At 30.4% G+C, this 19,607-nt stretch overlaps 1 protein-coding gene and 1 long non-coding RNA gene across 2 annotated transcripts; one reads left to right on the top strand and one right to left on the bottom strand.

Moving 5' to 3' along the window:
* The first annotated feature begins 911 nt into the window (after positions 1-911).
* Positions 912-4,017, top strand: LOC136273829 (uncharacterized). The gene is made up of 4 exons (XR_010712086.1): positions 912-1,045; positions 1,304-1,349; positions 3,530-3,608; positions 3,705-4,017. It is a non-coding gene; the product is annotated as an uncharacterized lncRNA (long non-coding RNA).
* Positions 4,018-15,345: 11,328 nt separating this feature from the next.
* LOC117687427 (uncharacterized) lies at positions 15,346-19,411 on the bottom strand. The gene is made up of 4 exons (XM_066067818.1): positions 19,268-19,411; positions 16,964-17,120; positions 15,660-15,738; positions 15,346-15,515 (listed from the first exon to the last, which is right to left on the bottom strand). Exons 1-4 carry the CDS (start codon positions 19,307-19,309, stop codon positions 15,416-15,418), a joined length of 378 nt encoding a protein of 125 aa, XP_065923890.1. The 5' UTR covers positions 19,310-19,411; the 3' UTR covers positions 15,346-15,415.
* Between the last annotated feature and the right edge of the window lie 196 nt (positions 19,412-19,607).

The raw sequence follows: 19,607 nt of genomic DNA, 5'->3' as shown, positions 1-19,607 counted from the left end.
TTTTTAAGCCATGGGTAAGAAAAATAAAGATCAAACAGAAGTTGTTTAAGCAGAGCATGTACAGTAATGTCAATAAATTAAACAATGATTCACATTTTTCTGATTGCATAAATATCACTTTATTGAAAAAAAAATTTGCCTTAAACAAACCTCTCAAAATAATGTTTAAGATAAAATATCGTCCAGTTAAATCTCTATCATTGTTTTTCGATTGATCTGTTTTATATTCTCAGAAAATGATTTAGACTAAAGGGCTTGTTTCCTTCTCTTCTTTTTTTTTCTTTTTAAATTGAAAGTTGAGACTCTGAATTAGAAAAAAATATCACCAGAAAAGTTTTAAATATCTTTTTACTTATGGCCGTATTGGAATTATAGCGGTGCACAATGCAAAGAAGGCAAATTTGGATATTGACTATCATATAGTAATTTTGATTAGTCATGTGCCATGCTTTTATAACAGCGCATGGCGTCTTAACTACAAATAGTCAATTGTGATGAAACAAAACACAAATGGATAGCATTTTTAACGATACTTATGCGATAAAAGACCCCGAGCCGTGACTTAAGCCGAGTGGTTGATAAAAATACGGTTCAATATTTCTTAAACAAGAAAATAGCTCATTGAGCAATATATGGGCGAGTTTATTGCTGATTAAGAAGTTAAAGATTCAGACTTATAAAAGAAGAGAAATTTGTGCTGTATATTTTAATCAGTGTTATCTGCGCTGAATTAATTAAAAAATTAAAAAGTTTAATTAATGTACTACTTGAACCATCGTGTTGTATATTTAATTTTATCTTTAAATCAACCGGGCGTGATATGCACACAAATGGATGAATGATAGGTAATTTATCAAAATTATGTCATAATAAACATTTGCGATTTAAGGATTTGGAATAAAATATGCATGTAAAAACTTCCTGCAAAGCATTACATGTCGTATTTTAAGGCAGATAAATTTAACATACAAGCACAAATTATTTCTATCAAACTATAAAGATGTTTATAACAGGACTATTCGCAATAGCTGTGATGACTTTACAGGTAGCTATGTTTTGTTTAAGCATTATATTATTTTTTTTCATTTTTCAAAGTTAAAATATTTGCATTCAGAATTGATCAATGACTAATACTACTCTATATGTATTTTCAACAAGTCTCTCTCTCTCTCTCTCTCTCTCTCTCTCTCTCTCTCTCTCTCTCTCTCTGCCCAAAAGTACTAAATATATCGCGGAGTACTTTAGTATTCGTGTTTTTCCTTCAAACTCTTAAGACATATATATTTTTGAATTGCTTTTGAAGGTAGCATTCTCCTTGTCTCCTGATTACCCACTGGATTTGCCGGAGAGTAAGTTTGTTTTAAATTGATATGAAACGATTCATGCAAAATCATTAGATAACCATACACTTTAAAACTTTAAAGATAATGGGAGGTCAGTGTTCATCCTTTTGACTTATGGCCAATTTAATTTGACCTTTTGCACATAAAATGCGATTTCAGCCTGATTAGGATTTGTTGTCAGTATTTTTGATTAGGCAAACTTTTTTGAAATATTAGAGAGGTTGAGATTTCAAACGTGTTCGGGTACGTGTACGTGAACTAGGGGAATCACCTAAATTCTTCGCGTATTACGTCATCAGTTTTTGTGACGACATGGTTTCTACACGTTCTCTAAACTTGTAGAGTGTCGTCTACACGTAAGTACAAACGTGTAGCTTTTTACAACAAATAAAATCTTATTAATGAGTGAATGTATTCTTGTGATACATTATATAGATTTTTAAACTTCATTTGCATGAAAATTGATAAGAAATTTACCATTAATTTTGAATTAACTAAATAAATTCATGTCACAAAACTGCGTCGATTTACGTACACATTTATATCTTACAAGTTAAGAAATCTCAACTGATAAATTACAAAAACGAGTACGTGTACGTGTAGTTTTAACACACGTACGCGTACCCGTACACGTTTAAAATCTCAACCTCTCTATTGTCTTTAATTATGCATAATTGACACACTTAAATAGTACAATTAATTTTATGAGATTAATCCAGTTTGCCTAGATATGTATTCAGTATCATTTTGACATAATAAAACATGGTGGTCAGTGATGTCAAATTTTAGATATATGGCATCGAAGGTAAAACTCTCGCAAAGTTTGGCCTAAAAAAATTACGACATTTACTGTATATTTGCATGATTTTATGCTCAACGTCTGTCACTCTCTCAAAATTTTGTTTTGTACAAGTCACACAGGACCTATTGAACGTGTCACAAACCTATCTGTTACAGGGTGAATTATTCATTGATCCAATATTTATTTTCATATACTGATATATAATTTACTAATATTCATATATCATTTTCGTCATCGTCTATAAACATAGTGAATTACAGATCACTGGAATTTACTACGTTTTCAAATTTCATTCATATTTATGGTGGTTTACGTTCATTGGTTGAGTTTGGAGTGTGAAAGGTCAAATATGTTAATGAGTCATGTGAGAGTTGTATGATTGGTTGATATTTAAGAAAGAGTGAATGAATGGTTTTACAAGTTTTAACAAGGTGTGAGATAGAGGTATTATTTAGTTCAGTTGGAAGAGTTATCATGTGGTTAATTGTGGATTCATTCAGTATTAATTAATATCATCAAGAAATCATATCATGATTCAACATTAACATCACTTGATTCATTGGTGTATTAATAGCAGATAATTTATTGTTTACATGATTAAGAATTTTATAGACAGCTGATCCAAAGCAAATAATACAATAATTTCGTTGTTAATTTTTCTTTGAGGTTAAAATTAATAAAATTATATTCCTTTAAAATATAATGAACGTCTGCGCAATGAGATCAAAACGTGAGGAGTGAGATAAAATTCAGTTTTTATATTCAGTAATTAATATGAATATTTACCAATGTTTGTGTTCTCAACCTTTGTGACAGTAAAAACCAAATATTATTTAATGGCTCAATTTCCGCCTATTTTTATGCAGAGAATACCTTAGTTTTAATACTTCTAAGCAAACAATGGAACATGATATTTATTTTGATATACATATCGAAAATCAAGAAATGATGTCCCCAAAAACTTGTATAAAAATTGACAATCATTGTATATTTGACCAAACAAATTTGCATTATTAACTGTAGACAACAGCCACGCGTTTAATTTATACCAAAACGAATATAACAAACCCTTAAAGCTCAATATGAATTGAGTCTTCCAATAATGTGTTGGAATTCCCATTGGTACCAAATATGCCCAATTGTTAGCAGACCTATTTTTGTATTCTTATGAAGAAGAATTTTTTTCCAAAAACGTGTACGTGAAAAACAAATTACTCGCTGTCGTCTTCAACTCAACATTCTGGTATATCGACGACGTATTATCAATAAACAATTGTTTTTTCAAAACTTACATCGACATGTTACATCCCAGTGACTTAAAATAAAAGATAAACCACAGCGTCTGCGTCATTTGTTTCATATTTTTACCTCGTTCTCATTTCAGTGTGCGACACCGGACTGTTCTGCCGTTTTTCCCCCTGTTTTTTTACGCGGTGTATAAGATTTCCTTACGCAACATGCAGGTAAATATATAGGGAGAAACAATATTGATTCTGAGAGAAAGAGAGAGAGAGAGAGAGAGAGCTGATTTTTTCATGTATTTTACTTTGCTTTTACAGAGATTATTGTAATGGCTGCGTTGCACGATTCTTTATTGGAAATAAACACATTACACCGCTATGCGATAACCAAGAAGATGCTTAAAGGCTATTTTATTTATCTGAAGTGTTGCCAATCAGACAAGTAAAAAATGGCTTGCTTTTACAATCAATACGTTGTAATAATGTCTTGCTTTTACAGTCAATACGTTGTATGAACTTCAATGTATTGAAACCAATATGTAATGGAGTTAGATTGAGGGATTATGACTGCTTATAATTTAATATGACAGAGAACAATAACTTATGGCATTTGAAGACAAAATAAAATCAATAAGGTTTAAGTTGTTTATAGTTATTTTTGCGTTTTCGTTACATCAAGAAATGACTTTCATTTAGTTTGCATCAAAGATTATTAAAATTGATTTTTTACACAAAAATCTGAAATTCTTCAATGAAACTAAAAGCCTAAAATTATAAAATAGTTGTTCCTTGCAATCATTTACTTGAATATTGAAAACAATAATATAATGATTCACACCTCTAAAAAAATACCTTTTTACACTTTAAAAACATTTTCATACCTTAGTGTAAGAGAGAATATGATATAACATTTGAACGCTTTAAACAAATACTAGTATTTTTATTTGAAGATTAGAGACATATTTAAGTTAAATGAATTGATTAAGCGACGCCGATCATTATGATAGAACGTTTATTTACCGTGTATTTATGTATACTTAATTAATTGGCTTGATGAATTCATTGAACATTTTTTTTCACGTGTATACACACTTTTATGAACGAACTGAAGGAGGATATGCGGCCATCTTTTGCATTTGAGGAAAAAAATGTAAAGATTTCTTGAACTGGCTTGTGTCTACCCGAAGCTGGCCAAACATGTTGCCAAAAAGCAATAAATATGAGGTTCTACATATCATTTTGTGTGATAAGTATGCATATAAGAACAAAATATCGATGGTTGTAGAAAGGACACCGATGAACCCCCTTCATATTTTTTCAGATCTTTAAATCTTAAAAAAAAGCTGTAGCTGCGCAGTTCAACAGTTGTTTTAAGTGATTAAAAAGACATTGTCTTGTTCCTAAAATGTACAAGATGACCGCACATTCCCCAGAACGTTAAAAAAATATAACATGCAGGTTTATAATAAGTTAATCAGTAGACTTGGATTCAGATGAATATTCTTAGAACATATGGAAAGATGAAAAGAATTGAGTTGAAACTTGATCAATATTAGGTAGTTGTATTACTAATAATAGCTCGTGGTTTAGGAAAATGTTATTGGACTAAAAGTCCGCTAAATCTAGATTTTGATAAAAAAAAAATTGCGCTAGAACAAATCAAACAATCTCAAAGTGATATGTTCTATCAATTCAGAAATGTGGGTACACAAGTAGGAATAACGTAAACAAACCAGTGTTGATTAATTAATTTTAATAGAAAAACCCCAACAACATTTACCATGCGGAAGGCATTCGGATGAATTCTGTCAATTTTGTGACAGATTCTTACAAAATATTTCAATGATTTATTTTTTTCAATTAAAATCTACTTTTTTTCAAAACATTATTTGACTTTGGAGGTTATTTTGCGACATTTATGAAAACTCGTTCTTTATTTCTTATATTATTTCCTGGATTATAATTGCCGCGGCATCTCTTTGACATAGGCAATAACTGTAAAAGTCTATGCTATGAATAACATACTAGAAAAAAAAGAAAATCAAATCAAATAGTTACAAACTATTAATTTTGATAAAATTTTGTTTCATGATGCTTTATTTGCTAAAAATGCGAATGCAATACTTTATGCTTGTGGAAATGGTTTTTAAATTTTATTTTGATTTTGGCATTTTTAATTTAAGTTCAAGTAAAGGTTTGTTTGATAACGGTTACTATGTAAACACACTCATTATCTCATGACAAAAGTTGAAACTTACTCTTATAAAATCTGATGTTATTTGTTACACCACAAATTATCGTTTTTAAGTATTCTGAATTCAGCCAGCCCCAAACGTTCCTGTATGTACTGCATAACGCTACGTATAATATTGTTAAAGCGGTTTATATTTGAGTTTAAAACCCTCCTTCGGTGTATACAGTCGTGTTTGATATACTAGTCTTAATTCACTTTATATGTGTGAAAATTGGATTAAGTGTTTACACAAATTAACATCAAAGTGAAATCTACAATATGTACCGGTCAAAATTTCAAACCCCCCACTTTTAATATTCTATAGTTAAAAAACAGCTTTCACATTAGTGATAAGTCGTTGTCATCATTGTCTGCTGTTTAATATGCTCCACTGCTCTTGTCAACAAAATTCTAATCAAGTACTGTAATCAAGTAAGTATTTACACCTACTCCGATCAGGAAACATTCGCTGAAACGGACACTTCTTCGTACCCCGAACTTAACGGTCCAATAACAACAGAGGAGGTAACTCGCGTCATAAAACGTTTGAAAAAGGACAAGTCTCCAGGAATGGACAATCTTTTGAATGAATATTTTATTGCGTTTGGTGACTATCTTACTACATACTTAGTTGACTTATTTAATATTGTTTTTTCTTCCGGCATCTTTCCCCAAATATGGTCGGAAGGTATTATAACTCCTATTTATAAAAAAGGAGACTCTGTGGACTGTTACTTGTAAGCTGTCTATCTAAAATATTTACATCTCTATTGAACGACAGATTATGTAATTGGTCCAAGGCATATAATGTAATCACTGATGCTCAATTTGGCTTTAGAGCTGGACATAGTACAACAGATGCAATTTTTATTTTACATTGGTTGATTAGTCGAAGTATTGCAAAGAGGAAAAAAATATTTTGCTGTTTTGTAGATTATCAAAAGGCTTTTGACAAAATTGATAGAAATCTAATGTTTTTTAAATTAGCAAGAAGTGGTGTTGATTGTCGTATGTTAAACATTATAAAGTCTATGTATAGTAACATAAAGTCATGTGTAAAATATCAAAATCATATATCCGAGTTTTTTTATTGTCTCGAGTGTTTGATGCAGGGTGAGTCTCTGTCTCCTTTCTTATTTTCCTTGTACGTAAATGATTTTGAAATTGAATTCATAAAGGAGATGTGTCTACCTGTTGAAATTAGAGATATTGCTTTATTCTTAATTATGTATGCAAGCGACACTGTACTTTTTTCAGAGACAGAGCAAGGTTTACAAAATATGCTGGATTGTATACAGCAATATACATCCATGTGGAAGTTAAAAGTTAATGTAGATAAAACAAAAATTGTTGTATTTAGAAAAGGTGGAAGGTTAAAAAATAATTATTGTTGGAATTATAACAATGAATGTATTGATATTGTTGACAACTTCAATTATCTTGGTATAACTTTGAATTTTAATGGCAGTTTTCATAAAACGCAAAGCGTTTTAGCATTACAAAGTAGAAAAGCGATGTATTGTTTATTGTCCAAAATGAAGCCATTACAATTGAATGTTAATACAAAATTGTCACTGTTTGACACATACATTGGTAGCATAGTACATTATGGTTGTGAATTATGGGGACAGCACCCAGCAAGTGAATTAGAAAGTATACATTTAGATTTTTATAAGAAGTTATTATGTGTTAAGAAAAGTGTTACATCAATGATGGTGTATTTTGAATTAGGTCGTAAACCACTGCAGTTGGATAGAAATTATAGAATGTTGAAATATTGGTTAAAGTTAAAGAATAGTGATAATTGTATTTTAAGCAATATATACCAAGATATGGTAAATGAATGTGAAACACAGTTAGCCTCTAATTGTTGGCTCTCATACATAAAACAATTGATTAACAATTTAGGTTTTGGATATATATGGAACTGTAAAGAACAATTTAATGAACATGTATTCCTACATGAAGTGAAGCAGAGGTTGACCGACATGTTTATACAAGAAGGACATGGCTACTTTGAAAATTCTCCCAAATGTACAATGTATAAGCACTTATGTTATAATTTTGAAGTACAAGAATATTTAACAAAACCAATACCAACTGTATATGTTCAATTTATAAGTAAATACCGTTTATCCTCTCATCAACTCGAGATTGAGCGTGGCAGATTTTATAATATCCATAGAAATGAGAGAGTTTGTAAACTATGTTCACTATCACAGATTGAAGATGAGTTTCATTTTATTTTAATCTGTCCATTTTATAAAGAAATAAGAAAGTTGTATGTAAAAAAAATATTATTATGAAACGCCTTCTGTTTTTAAACTTATTCAATTACTTTCAACAAAGAATATCAAAGAGTTGTGCAATTTGGGAAAATAAATGCACAAAATTACGATAAAATTATAATTAGTTTTTGTTTTGATAATATACTCTTCATTATCCTGTTTACTTCTGTTATGTAAATTTTGCAGACTGCTATGTGTACACGCAGTCTAATACAAGATTGTGATGGTCTTTCTTTTTTGTTTTTGTTTTTAAAAATTGTTTTCATATGTTTGTTCACTTATGTATATATGTTAAACCTTTGAATCGTATGATTCTTGGTAATAAACAATACAATACAAAACTGACCATGACAGAATCCTAAAGCATGGAGCGCATCTTTAAAAGGTTTTTCGGGTGTGTATTTTAAAACGACTCGATTGATCGGATCCTTGCCATTAGCTGCTTTTGAAAACATAAAGCCAATTTAGTAAAATGCGGCCTATGTCTGCCCAAGAACCTTCGAAATCAGTTGGCGTGGAGTGAATATAGTAATATTGTAAACGACACTTTGTTAATTAAGCAATAACAAAGTGCATGCATTAACACAGAGCCAATCAATGACTTATACTTTCTGTTAATTGTTCCTGGGGTAGTTGGTCAAAGTACGGGCTACGTAAACTTTTCCGATGAAAAATTGAGCCAAACAACCATTACAGTATCCCCTAAACAAGATATTAATTTTTCATTTTTCTCCACTCGCAATATAATATAAGACGATTCGATTTCGTAAAGACGATAATTCATAGGTAAAACGGGAATGGTAGGGTTTTTAGTACTGACTAAAACGATTGATTGAATTATATCTGAATCTCATCGAATGAAAACAGTAATACTGTAAATGACATTATGTTTATGACATTATATTTACATCCAACAAGTATTATTCCTTCTATTTCTTACGGAAACTTATAGTCAATTCATAGCTCTATAGAAACAGCCAGACTGAAATCTACACGCCCTGTTTATCGATTGGTCGAAATCTCCAGCGGCTGAAACTGACAAGAAAATGACAGGACAGATATTGACACGCCCTGTTTATCGATTGGTCCAAACCTACAACGACCTAGGAAAAATCACGGACTGCACGAAATAATCATGACGATGTCAGAATCAAAGTCTCACAAGAGACGATTTGGCTGTTTCTTTTAGCTAACGTACTTACGTACATTAACAGTAATTTAGTAAATTTTACTTACTTTTCATAATCTATTTATCAATTAGCTAAAAGAAAGATGTTAATATAAACAATAATATGCTTTCTTTGATGATTCATTCGGGTAATGAAGGTGGCGATCATTGCAGAAAAAAATAACATAACCCGCTAAAGCGGACCTAACCTAAAACTACTTATGCATAACAATTTAATTGCAAAGAATATTTATTATTGTATACAAAAAGTAATCATCACACTTTTGCTAATTATAGGAAACATTAACTAAATTATCAAAAATCAATAAATCAAAGGGGAATGACTCTTGCTAAAAATACATTAATAAACTGCCCGCTTCATTTATTTGAATTTATAAAGACAGACAATAAAAAATAGATAGATAGATACTCACACGCACACCGCTTGTGGAAAATTTGGACAAGTTCAAAATGAAGGCATGCAAATTTCCGGAATACAAGCCACATTTGTTCACCGCAATCTTTAAAGATATTCATAACTATTTAATATACAACATGGTGAGATTAAAAGTTCTGCTTATATGTATTGTGTCACAAATTGTTCTTACTTGGAGGAAGATTAGATCAGATATGGATATGAATATCCAGGAATGGATAGTTAGAGCCTGTTGGTGGATATGTTGGGCCGTGGCGTACTGGATATGGAGGGTACAGTCCATCATTGTGTGGATAGTTTTTCCCATACCCTGGAAATTCATATCCTCCATCCTTGAAGCAAACATATACTCATGCAATTGATTACGTTTGCGTAACACATATGCAACCTTGTATTACTAAGAAGCAGTTTTGATACACCATATGTCATATTTTATGCTAAAGCAGTAACAGAAGATGGCGTGTTGATTTCAAAAGTGTCATTTGTGGTGTATTTAAACACAAGTGAATATTCTTTTTTACGATACCTATGTGATAACGTATCGGGTTATAAAGAGCTGTATAGACCCTGATCCGTAAAGGAAAATAAGTGCAGTTTACTAGTGTTTGAACCAGTGTTATCTGCGCATTTGATAATTACATTTACACCACTGAACCAATTCTTTGATAAGATGGTGTTTTTAATGTGCAAGGTAATTTCACATGCTGTACTTTTGGAAGGCTAATTTTATCGTTTTGTTTCAAATAAAAAGCTAGTTTTAACATTAATTTTTATCAATGTCTTTATATCTAACATAATTTTAATGCATTTTAACTTGATAAAGCAAAGTGAGAATTATTAATTGGGAAAATCGTACTGAAACAGGATCTCAATGAACCCTAAGAAATAATCCGTGCATGTTATGCACACCAATTAAAGTGTTTTCCTTGTTTGTGTTAATTAGATTTCGGTCAGGTTAATTATGTCATAATGGTCATCAGCCTTTGTGAATTTGGAACAGAAAAGGGGGAATTTCTTTTTCATTTTGTTTCTTTTAAAATCGTTTTCTCTTTGTCATAATTTTAATGTCCTATGAAATTCAATGCATATATAATAAAAAGATGTAAAAAATAATTCGGTAAAAACTTAAAATCTAACTGATTTTGTTAATCAAAGAATTCCTACATATTTCAATACGTTTTAAATGTTTATTACCAAGTATTTAACTACAACGTATTCGCTACGTCTAGTGATTTGTTTTGTCAATGAATTTTTTTATACACCTGAACAGTATTCTTGGTTTTGACCCCAAAATAAATTAATCCATATCTGTTCAAATTAACGATTATAAAATTAACATCAGTATTTATTACATGAGTCCACTCTGTATAAAGTAACACTAGACAGAAGATGTAATTTGCACTTTGCCATTATTGTCGCCGTTTTTTAAAATCCCAAATAAAATTACAAATAAAACCAGAAGACAATGATTATATAATCATCGCCTTTTGTAATATTAATATCAAATTATGAATATTTGATCCTTTCTCCCCAAATGATTTAATTTGAATTTTGATTTGTGTTTTTTGGATGTATATTTATAACAGCATACTCTTCTAGAAATGTTACGCGCCATTTTAGCCAAGAGGGGGAGTATGTAACCAGGAATATGTTATTAACTATGTTTTTGCGATATACCATTTGTTTTGAGTTTGCGTGTAAGTGTACAGTTTTATGTAATGTTGTAGTTTTTCGGCAAGTGGTACTTTGTACCTTGAAAACAGAAATGTCTAAATAATTGGATGTCTTTGATACCATAAATATCTGAATCCCATTTGACGACTAGTTTGCGCTTTCCTTTAATCCAACATTCCTAACTAAAACTATCAATATTTCAAGCTTGTTAAATCCAATTCCCTGATCAAAATGTTCTCATTTTTTTCAAAAATTCTTCCTTTAAGGCTAATTTGTATGCTACATTCATCATATCGCTGAGTTTTTGTACTTAAGTAATTAAATATGATGGTCACCTTCCTTTAAGTCTGAGTCAATTCCGAACATCAAATAATCGGGAGTGTATCCAGTAGCATCACTCTTAGTGGCATTATAAACATGTAACAAAGGTGCAACATGAGATTTCCAGTCGGATTTCTGATCCACACTCAAAGTTGAGAGCATTTTAATCAGTGTTTGATTAAACCTTTTAGCGGAACCATTTCCTCAGGAATGATACGGCGTAATTTTGGTTTTCGTGATTTCTAGGAGCTTACAAAGTTCTTTAGTGACCTTTGATTATAAAATTCGCCCTTGGTTACTGTGTAATTTTTTTCAGGAAAGCTATAGTGGATAAAGAAGTTATCATACAAAACTATAGCAGTAGTGTAAGCTGTTTGATTTTTGCAAGGTTTAGCTTGAGCAAATCTGCTAAAATAGTCAGTTATTACCAGGCTATTTTCAAATGCACCTTTCGATTGCTTTATGCTAAAAAAAATCTATGTAGACTAATTTTATTGGTCTAGTCGAGGCAATTGGTATAAGCTTAGCTGCAGGCCTAACTGGGGTCTTACTGCAAAGGCATCTGCTACAAGTTTCTATATGATTGCTGATATACCTTTCCATTCCTGGCCACTAGAAACGCTTCCTGGCTAACCATGAGGTCTTATCTTCTCCGGGATGTCCAACATCATTGTGGATTCCTTGCAATGCTACCACTGTAAAACTCAGTGGGACAACCAACTGTCAGAATTTCCTATCTCAATGAATAGCGATTTTACACAAGATTCCATTGACTATTTTGAGCTTCTTAAAAATCCGTAGATACTTCTGCACCTCTATATATCCCCTCTTCACATTTCCTTCCTTTGAGCGGAAACTGCTTCTCGGGGTTTGGACAACTCGATGTACATTTTCATCTCTGGACTGCTCATCCATCCAGTCATTGGTGTTGAGTGTGTCAGTATTGAACCCCTCCCCATCGGCCGTTTGAGTTGAACCCTCCTCCGAGATTATCTGACAATATGGTAACTGAATGCTTGCAGCTTGACACAAGGTGTTCACCATTCAAATGTCCACTTCTGTAAGATATCTTGAAGTTATAGTTGGCATTGGCAGCAACCCACTTTAATTTTGACCTGTAGGATCCAACATGGCTTTGGATAAGATATTAGTCAAGGGGTTGTTATTTGTGACTACCTGAAACTGACTGCCATATAAGTTATCGTGAAGTTTGTCGCAAACCACCCACTTCAAAGCCAAACACTCCATCTTGTGTGCTGGATTATTTTTTTCACCGGGTCTCAATCCACGGCTGGTATATGAAATTACCTTTAATTTCCCGTACTGTTCTTGATATGACAGCTCCAAGCCCCTTTGAACTGGCGTCTGTATATTGTCAACTTCTCTATCCTATTGCATTCGAAAAATCCCATGTTACCTACCGAAAAAGCTGTTTGCGTTTGTCCTTCTCTGCTATCTTCACCTGTCAATATCCAGATCTTAGGTTCAATTTGCTGAAATGACTTATGAATTATGTCGAAGAATTAAGCCTAATAGCATGTGTTTTTGCAGTGATGATAGTTTATAAATGCAATAGAAATAGTTTGTTTCTGTCAATTAATACCACACAACAAGATGAAGTCCGTAATATACTGAGGAACAAAAATATAATCTATGTGTCAGGTGCATTAAATATTCAAATATCAAAAGACATTCTACTGATGAAATCTTTTGGGTTTCAATACAACATAATCTATAATCTTAATTGTATAATCGTGAGTTGTACATGTATTTATGTCATTAAACCATTCAATACGCTTAATACTTTTTCAGTAATTTGGTTAGAAATATTTAGCACCCTATTTCTGTTTTGTCGCTTCTGTGTTTAACATGAAGAAAATATCAAAATTTGTTTGATTGAGGAAAATCAAAATCCCAAATCTGAGCTCAATAGGAAGTGAATGATTAATTGCTATGCGATATTTTCTTACCAATAAAGTATTACATGCTAACTTATTTTAAAGAAAATATACAGAAGAAAATATAATTACCTAAAATTAGTATTATATCAAACTTACATTTTATTAATATCAAAATGATTTAAAAAAAATATCACAGTCGTAAGATTTAATAAGACATTTTATCATCATTTTGATTGTTCTTCTTTACTTGTTAAGATAATATTGTAAGATAAAACTGCATTAATAATTGTTAATTATAATTTTTGACTTTTAATTTGTTGACTCCAGTGATGTATATCTCACATTGGAATAAACCTGTCTGTCACATTTCATCCTTTTCTCCTTCATGTATAGATGTTGTAATAGCCATATCATTAACAGTTGTTAACAAGTAGATTAATTGTAAGCACATTATTGTACACAAAAACGTTTTAATTGGTAATTTTTTTTTAAACAAAAGACGAAAAAGAACAATGTCTAAAATATGCAGAATGAAAACTCGTCCCCAACAAAGTAATACAAAACTTAGTACTTACCGTCATGAAAACTAATATGAGGGTCAATATAAACACTATATGCAATGTTTTTTCGAAGGCTTGTAAATGTAATTATGCAGAGATTTAAATTACCTCTAATTTTGTTTATTATATATATATATATATATATATATATATATATATATATATATATATATATATATATATATATATATATATATATATATATATATATGTAAATTAAATAAGAAAACACGAAAAACGTTTAATATAGCTTAAGCGCTTTCATTTTGAAAGCGCTTAAGCTATATTAAACGTTTTTCGTGTTTTCTTATTTAATTTTTATCTATAACTCGCCGACCACTGTGGATTTGTTTGTGTTTCAATATATATATATATATATATATATATATATATATATATATATATATATATATATATATATATATATATATATATTCCTCTTGTACCAAATTATTTGGTTTAAGTGAATAAACTGAACTTGAATCGGAAGTTTCTTTTAAAAGAATATATTGGAAAGCCTCTGAAACAGTGTCTTTTTATTATGACACAAAAGTTGGCACTTACTGATATTGTAAGCTTGGTTTGAAATGTATGTTGCTATTTCATAAAATAAAAATGTGAAAGTTTCCGCAGCCAATGGCCTTTTGATTGACTGACTTCTCAAAAGTCCAGGTTTGTGGATAATTAATCTTTTAACATATCTAAACACATGATAAGAATACTACTGAATTAGTTTTGTCGCAGAATAACACTGAATTAGGTTTGCCGCAGATAAATGTACTTTAAAAATAAAGATATGATTTGACCAGAAATGATCATGATTTAAAATCAATAATGTAAATTTGATAACTTGTATTAAATTATTTTATCTTTCCAATTATTTGACTTATAAGATTATTTTAAACGATAAATATTTATTTAACTGTTCTTCTTTTATGTATTTACAATGATAAAGTTGAATTTCAGTAGTTATGAATTTCGCTAATTTCATTTTTGAGGCTTAAAAAAAACCGTTAAATAAACCAAGCCAGAAGTGTTTCAATAAACTAAATGTTAATATTATCATGATTGCAAAAATGGCTCTTACAAATTATAAAAAAACTTTTTTATATTTGAGTTTCTAGCCCTCTTTGGCGTTTGCGAAAGTGTTTGATATCCTATACTTATTTCACTTTTTTTTAAAAGTAGTGTCGCCTTTGTCCTTACATAATTTTATTTAGAAGCTAAATCTATAATGTATTATTATTATACTACGAATCCGTATAGATGATAATTTACATGTTAATACAATTTTTTTTCTACATATTAATATGATTTATTGCCAACAAAAAAATAAATAAAAAAAGTCTTGAATTTCGTCGAGTGAATACAATAAAACTGAAAATGACACCTTGTTTATTGAGAGCAACAGCAAAGTGCATACATGAAACAAGATCCATTATTGATGACTAATACTTCTTATGGGGTCTTCCTGGGATAGTTGGTCCCCTACAGAACGGGGTAACATCGACTCCTCCAATGAAAAATCGAGCCACACAACAGACTCCGCTAAAATAGTTTTTTATCTTATTTTATTGAAAAGAATATATGCATGTAATTTTCTAATACAGACAGACAAACATATACTAGAACATAGATAAATAGATGGATGGACGGGTGTATGAATAGATAGATAGATAGATAGATACTCACACACAACGCGCTTGTGGAAAATTTGGACAAGTTGCAAAAGGAGGCATGCAAAATTCCGGAATACAAACCCTATCGCAATCTATAAAAAAACATTTATGATTATTAATTTCACAAATTAAGAGACACATAAGTTAAGAGATGGCGATTATACTAGTTATATACATAACACAAAAAATAAAACACAACACTTTACATCCCTGTTTAAGTGTCAATTTTTTTTTAATAGACACGGGTCTATCACATCAAACATAGAACAAAAAAGAGCAAACAACACGAAACAATAAACATAAAATCATTTCCTTGGACGTCCTAGTACATTTTTAAGACACAAAAATCAGATATAAAAACAAAAATAGCACTTATGATTAACATTAAAAAATCTACTCCAAGTTAATTTTATGCATATAAGGGCCATTTACTGTCGATTATTCTGTAGTAACTTGTATATGTTGCACATGTAAACAGAATGTAAATTCGCATCATTGATGATCAAATTTACGGTAAAGAAAGAATAAACTTTCAAGAATATTTGTTAACATCGTACGCTTATATCGGCAATTTTTAAAAAATTAATAAAAAATGTCGAAACTGTGAAGGGGTATTATATGATATCTATTCCTCGGAAGACATGAAATTTCCTTTGTTATGTCCAGTGACTAAGAAGACCAATTAGATGACTTGTTATATATAATTATCATAATGAGGTACAATTATACAATTTAAAAAATGTATTGAAAATATAGTAGCTCATCAGCAGTATTGTTTCCAGAGGAAAAGAAAATTCATCTGCACACATTGTCAACGGAGACAACATAAACAGACCCTTATTAAGAAGAGTTGTTATCTTGATCTCTAGATTATTCATAATGGTTAAGCTTTAAGAATTATCATATAATACCGATAATAAAATATCTCAAAAGGCATTCTGATATTAGTATGGCGAAAAAATACACAAAAACGTTTCGTGCACAATTTTGAGAGAAAATGTTGACTTATATGAAATTCAGACATTGTCTTAATACAGATATATTAGATAGGTTAAGCAAACCAACGTGTACGCGTACGTGTATTGAGTACGTGTGATGGAAAGAGAAGCATATCTGTTTTGATAAGTTTTGGCAATGATAAATTTCTACACGTATATGCACGTATGAAATTGCATATCGATTGCTAGATACCCTAAAGATCAAACTTGTAGCATAAGTTCTCTTGCTAGCTATCTATTATGACTAAAGAGTTTGTTATTCAAAAGTCTAGATATTTAATGCAAATCCTGATGTAAAAAATTACAAATTGTTTCATACCTGGTGGATCACCCGGATATCCTGGGAATGGATAGTTAGGTCCTGTTGGCGGGTATACTGGGCCTGGGTGTCCTGGATATGGAGGGTACTGTCCACCAGGGTGAGGAAAGTTATTCCCACCCTTTGGATATTCATATCCTCCGCCGCAAACAAAACCCTGGAAGCAAACAAATTATCATGCAATTGATTACGTTTACGGAAATGAAACGATTTTTTCTTTAAAAACTAATCTAAGGCGAAAGTTTTCTATTCAGTACATGTTTGTAAACTTTATTAGAAATTAAGAACAGGTTAAGTTAGAACAGAATTTAAAAATAAGAAATTAAAGTTAAATTTTCAGTGGCAATTTGAGCATTGGCTTTCCTAGTAGTTAAATGTTTTTAAAATTCATTGAAAGATAACTTGTTTAATTGATTTGGTATAACTCTTTTTACAGCTTTTTATATTTTTGACTTCAGAGCCACTGGACCAATTTCATCCAAACTGGGCACAAAGAATTTATGGGTGTAAGAAATTCAAGTCTGTTTAAATACAGGATCATGCTCTCTTTTAAGGGGAGATAATAAAGAAATATTGCAAATTTGCTAGAATTTTTCAAAGTCCTTTCCTCCAAAACTTATTGGCCAGATTGATATTAATATTTTAAAGTGTTTTCATAAGATCAGTTACAAGATTGAATAAGTGAAGATATTTTAAACATTGGAAAAGTAATGAAAAAATTAGAAACAAAGTCAATTATTTAAGAGAAATAGGTAAAGGTATAGTGTAAGCAAATTTCCATTTTTTCTTTGAATTTATATTTGCAAATCAAAAAAATGTTTTTGTGAATAAATATTATTTACAAATTCAAAGAAAAGCATAAATAATTAGACAATGGACATATGTCGAAGATTTAAGAAGTAAATTTACTGCATACACATTCAGAAGGTAAAACAAACATTACTAAGCGGTGGGAATTTTGTTCTATTTGGATAATACACATCTCACAAGCTGTTCTTATATCTTAATTGTTGAAGTACTTGTGCTCAAGAGAAAACATTTTAATCGGGAAACTGTTTATCAATTTAGGTGAAAATCTACAGTTTGTATTTAAAAGTATCACTTATTTCGACCAAACCCAGCAATGTTTTTCAAATTGCTTTAACATCGTCGATATTAATTTTTTTTTTAAAATAAAATTATTTTTTCAAAGGTCGTTGACTTTGAATTGGTCACAAAACTAAGTTAACTCACTTAAAAAAAACAACTTCAAAATGCGTTGTTTTTAAAGTGCGTTGTAACATGAGTATATAAGATATTGAATACCAAAATGATCTACGTGTCCTGTGTTTTGATTATTTTAAAGTGAACAGAAATTATACTGATAAACTGTTTTCGTTTTAAGACGAGCATAATCTTTAATATTTCCTTATGAAATTTTGTAAAATTGATAAGTGTTATTTATGTTATAGAATCTTGGTACATTATTTTGGTTTTGTCTCTTTTGTGTGAAGATATATCAACAATTGTTTATTTGGGGAAAATTAAAATCTAAAATCTTAACTCGATAGGAGCTGAATGATTAATTACCAATAAAATATCTCATGAAAACTAATTTTTTATAATTTCAAATAATTTATACTAACCTATTATACATACTAAATTTTATTTATTACAATAATCAGTCATAAGATGTAATAAGATATTTTATCAACATCTTGATTGTGATTAAGGTTATCATTTCGACCTTGTCAGCAGATATAGTTAGGTCTAATGCTGACTGACGTTCTTCATACTTTTTGTTTGGTCATTAATATTCATCGAATTGTCTCCTTATTTGTCCGTTTTCCAGATTACGACAAGGAGCACACGGCGGGTGTGACCGGCCAGCAGAGGATGCTCACTAATCCATGGCACCTGATACTACCACTAATTTCTGTAGAGGTCCGTATTTGCTCTGCTCCAGTTTTGTATTTTTCCTTTGTACTTTATTTTGAACACTGATCGTTATCCCAACATTTCATTTACTTGTTTAAATAATATTGTAAAGACCAAATTATTCAAAATATACAGTTACGATTTTTAAACGACTCTTATTCCAAAATTATCACATCAAATCATATTAATTAGTCATATTTCATTTTTTTCCTTCATGTATTGCTTATCAATTGAACTGGTACACAATGATGTTGTAATAGCCATATCATATTAATATTTTATAAATTTCATATATGTTGTTAGCTCAATTCTGTACACACAAGCCCTTTAATTGGTTAGAAAAGAGCTATGTATAAAAAAAGGAGAATGTAAAACTTTGAAACTTACCATGAGGGCCAATAAAAACACCAAAAAAGTTGTTCTTTCCATGGCTTGTCGATGTCACAAGGTAAAGATTTCAATAACACAGTTTCTTATATATAGGAACACATTGGAAAACCCCTGGAAAATGATCTTATTTTTTTTTTTTAAACAAAACTCAACCATGCGTATAAACTTAATGATCTTGTTATCTTAATTACAAACTTTAAAAAAAAAAATTATTAGAATTATATCTTGAAGTTTCCGCATGCATTTAAATTGATTCACTCCTTAAAATTTCAGAGTTTTTACATGATCTTTTAAAGATATTTATTCACACGATATGAGAAAGTATGCAATTTTATTA

This window comes from Magallana gigas, chromosome 1, assembly GCF_963853765.1.
Source record: "Magallana gigas chromosome 1, xbMagGiga1.1, whole genome shotgun sequence".
In the NCBI taxonomy this organism is placed as follows: domain Eukaryota; kingdom Metazoa; phylum Mollusca; class Bivalvia; order Ostreida; family Ostreidae; genus Magallana; species Magallana gigas.
The sequence above is the reverse complement of the archived record's forward strand: the minus strand, read 5'-3'. Positions and strand labels throughout refer to the sequence as shown.

What these genes read in the sequence shown, in the direction of transcription:
- LOC117687427 (XM_066067818.1), bottom strand. Translation starts at nt 19,309, where the DNA reads ATGGAAAGAACAACTTTTTTGGTGTTTTTATTGGCCCTCATG. An exon ending in TGTTTTTATTGGCCCTCATG is followed by an intron (nt 17,121 to 19,267) that starts GTAAGTTTCAAA and finishes GTTTGCTTCCAG; the next exon opens with GGTTTTGTTTGCGGCGGAGG. An exon ending in TTTCCACAAGCGCGTTGTGT is followed by an intron (nt 15,516 to 15,659) that starts GTGAGTATCTAT and finishes AAACTATTTTAG; the next exon opens with CGGAGTCTGTTGTGTGGCTC.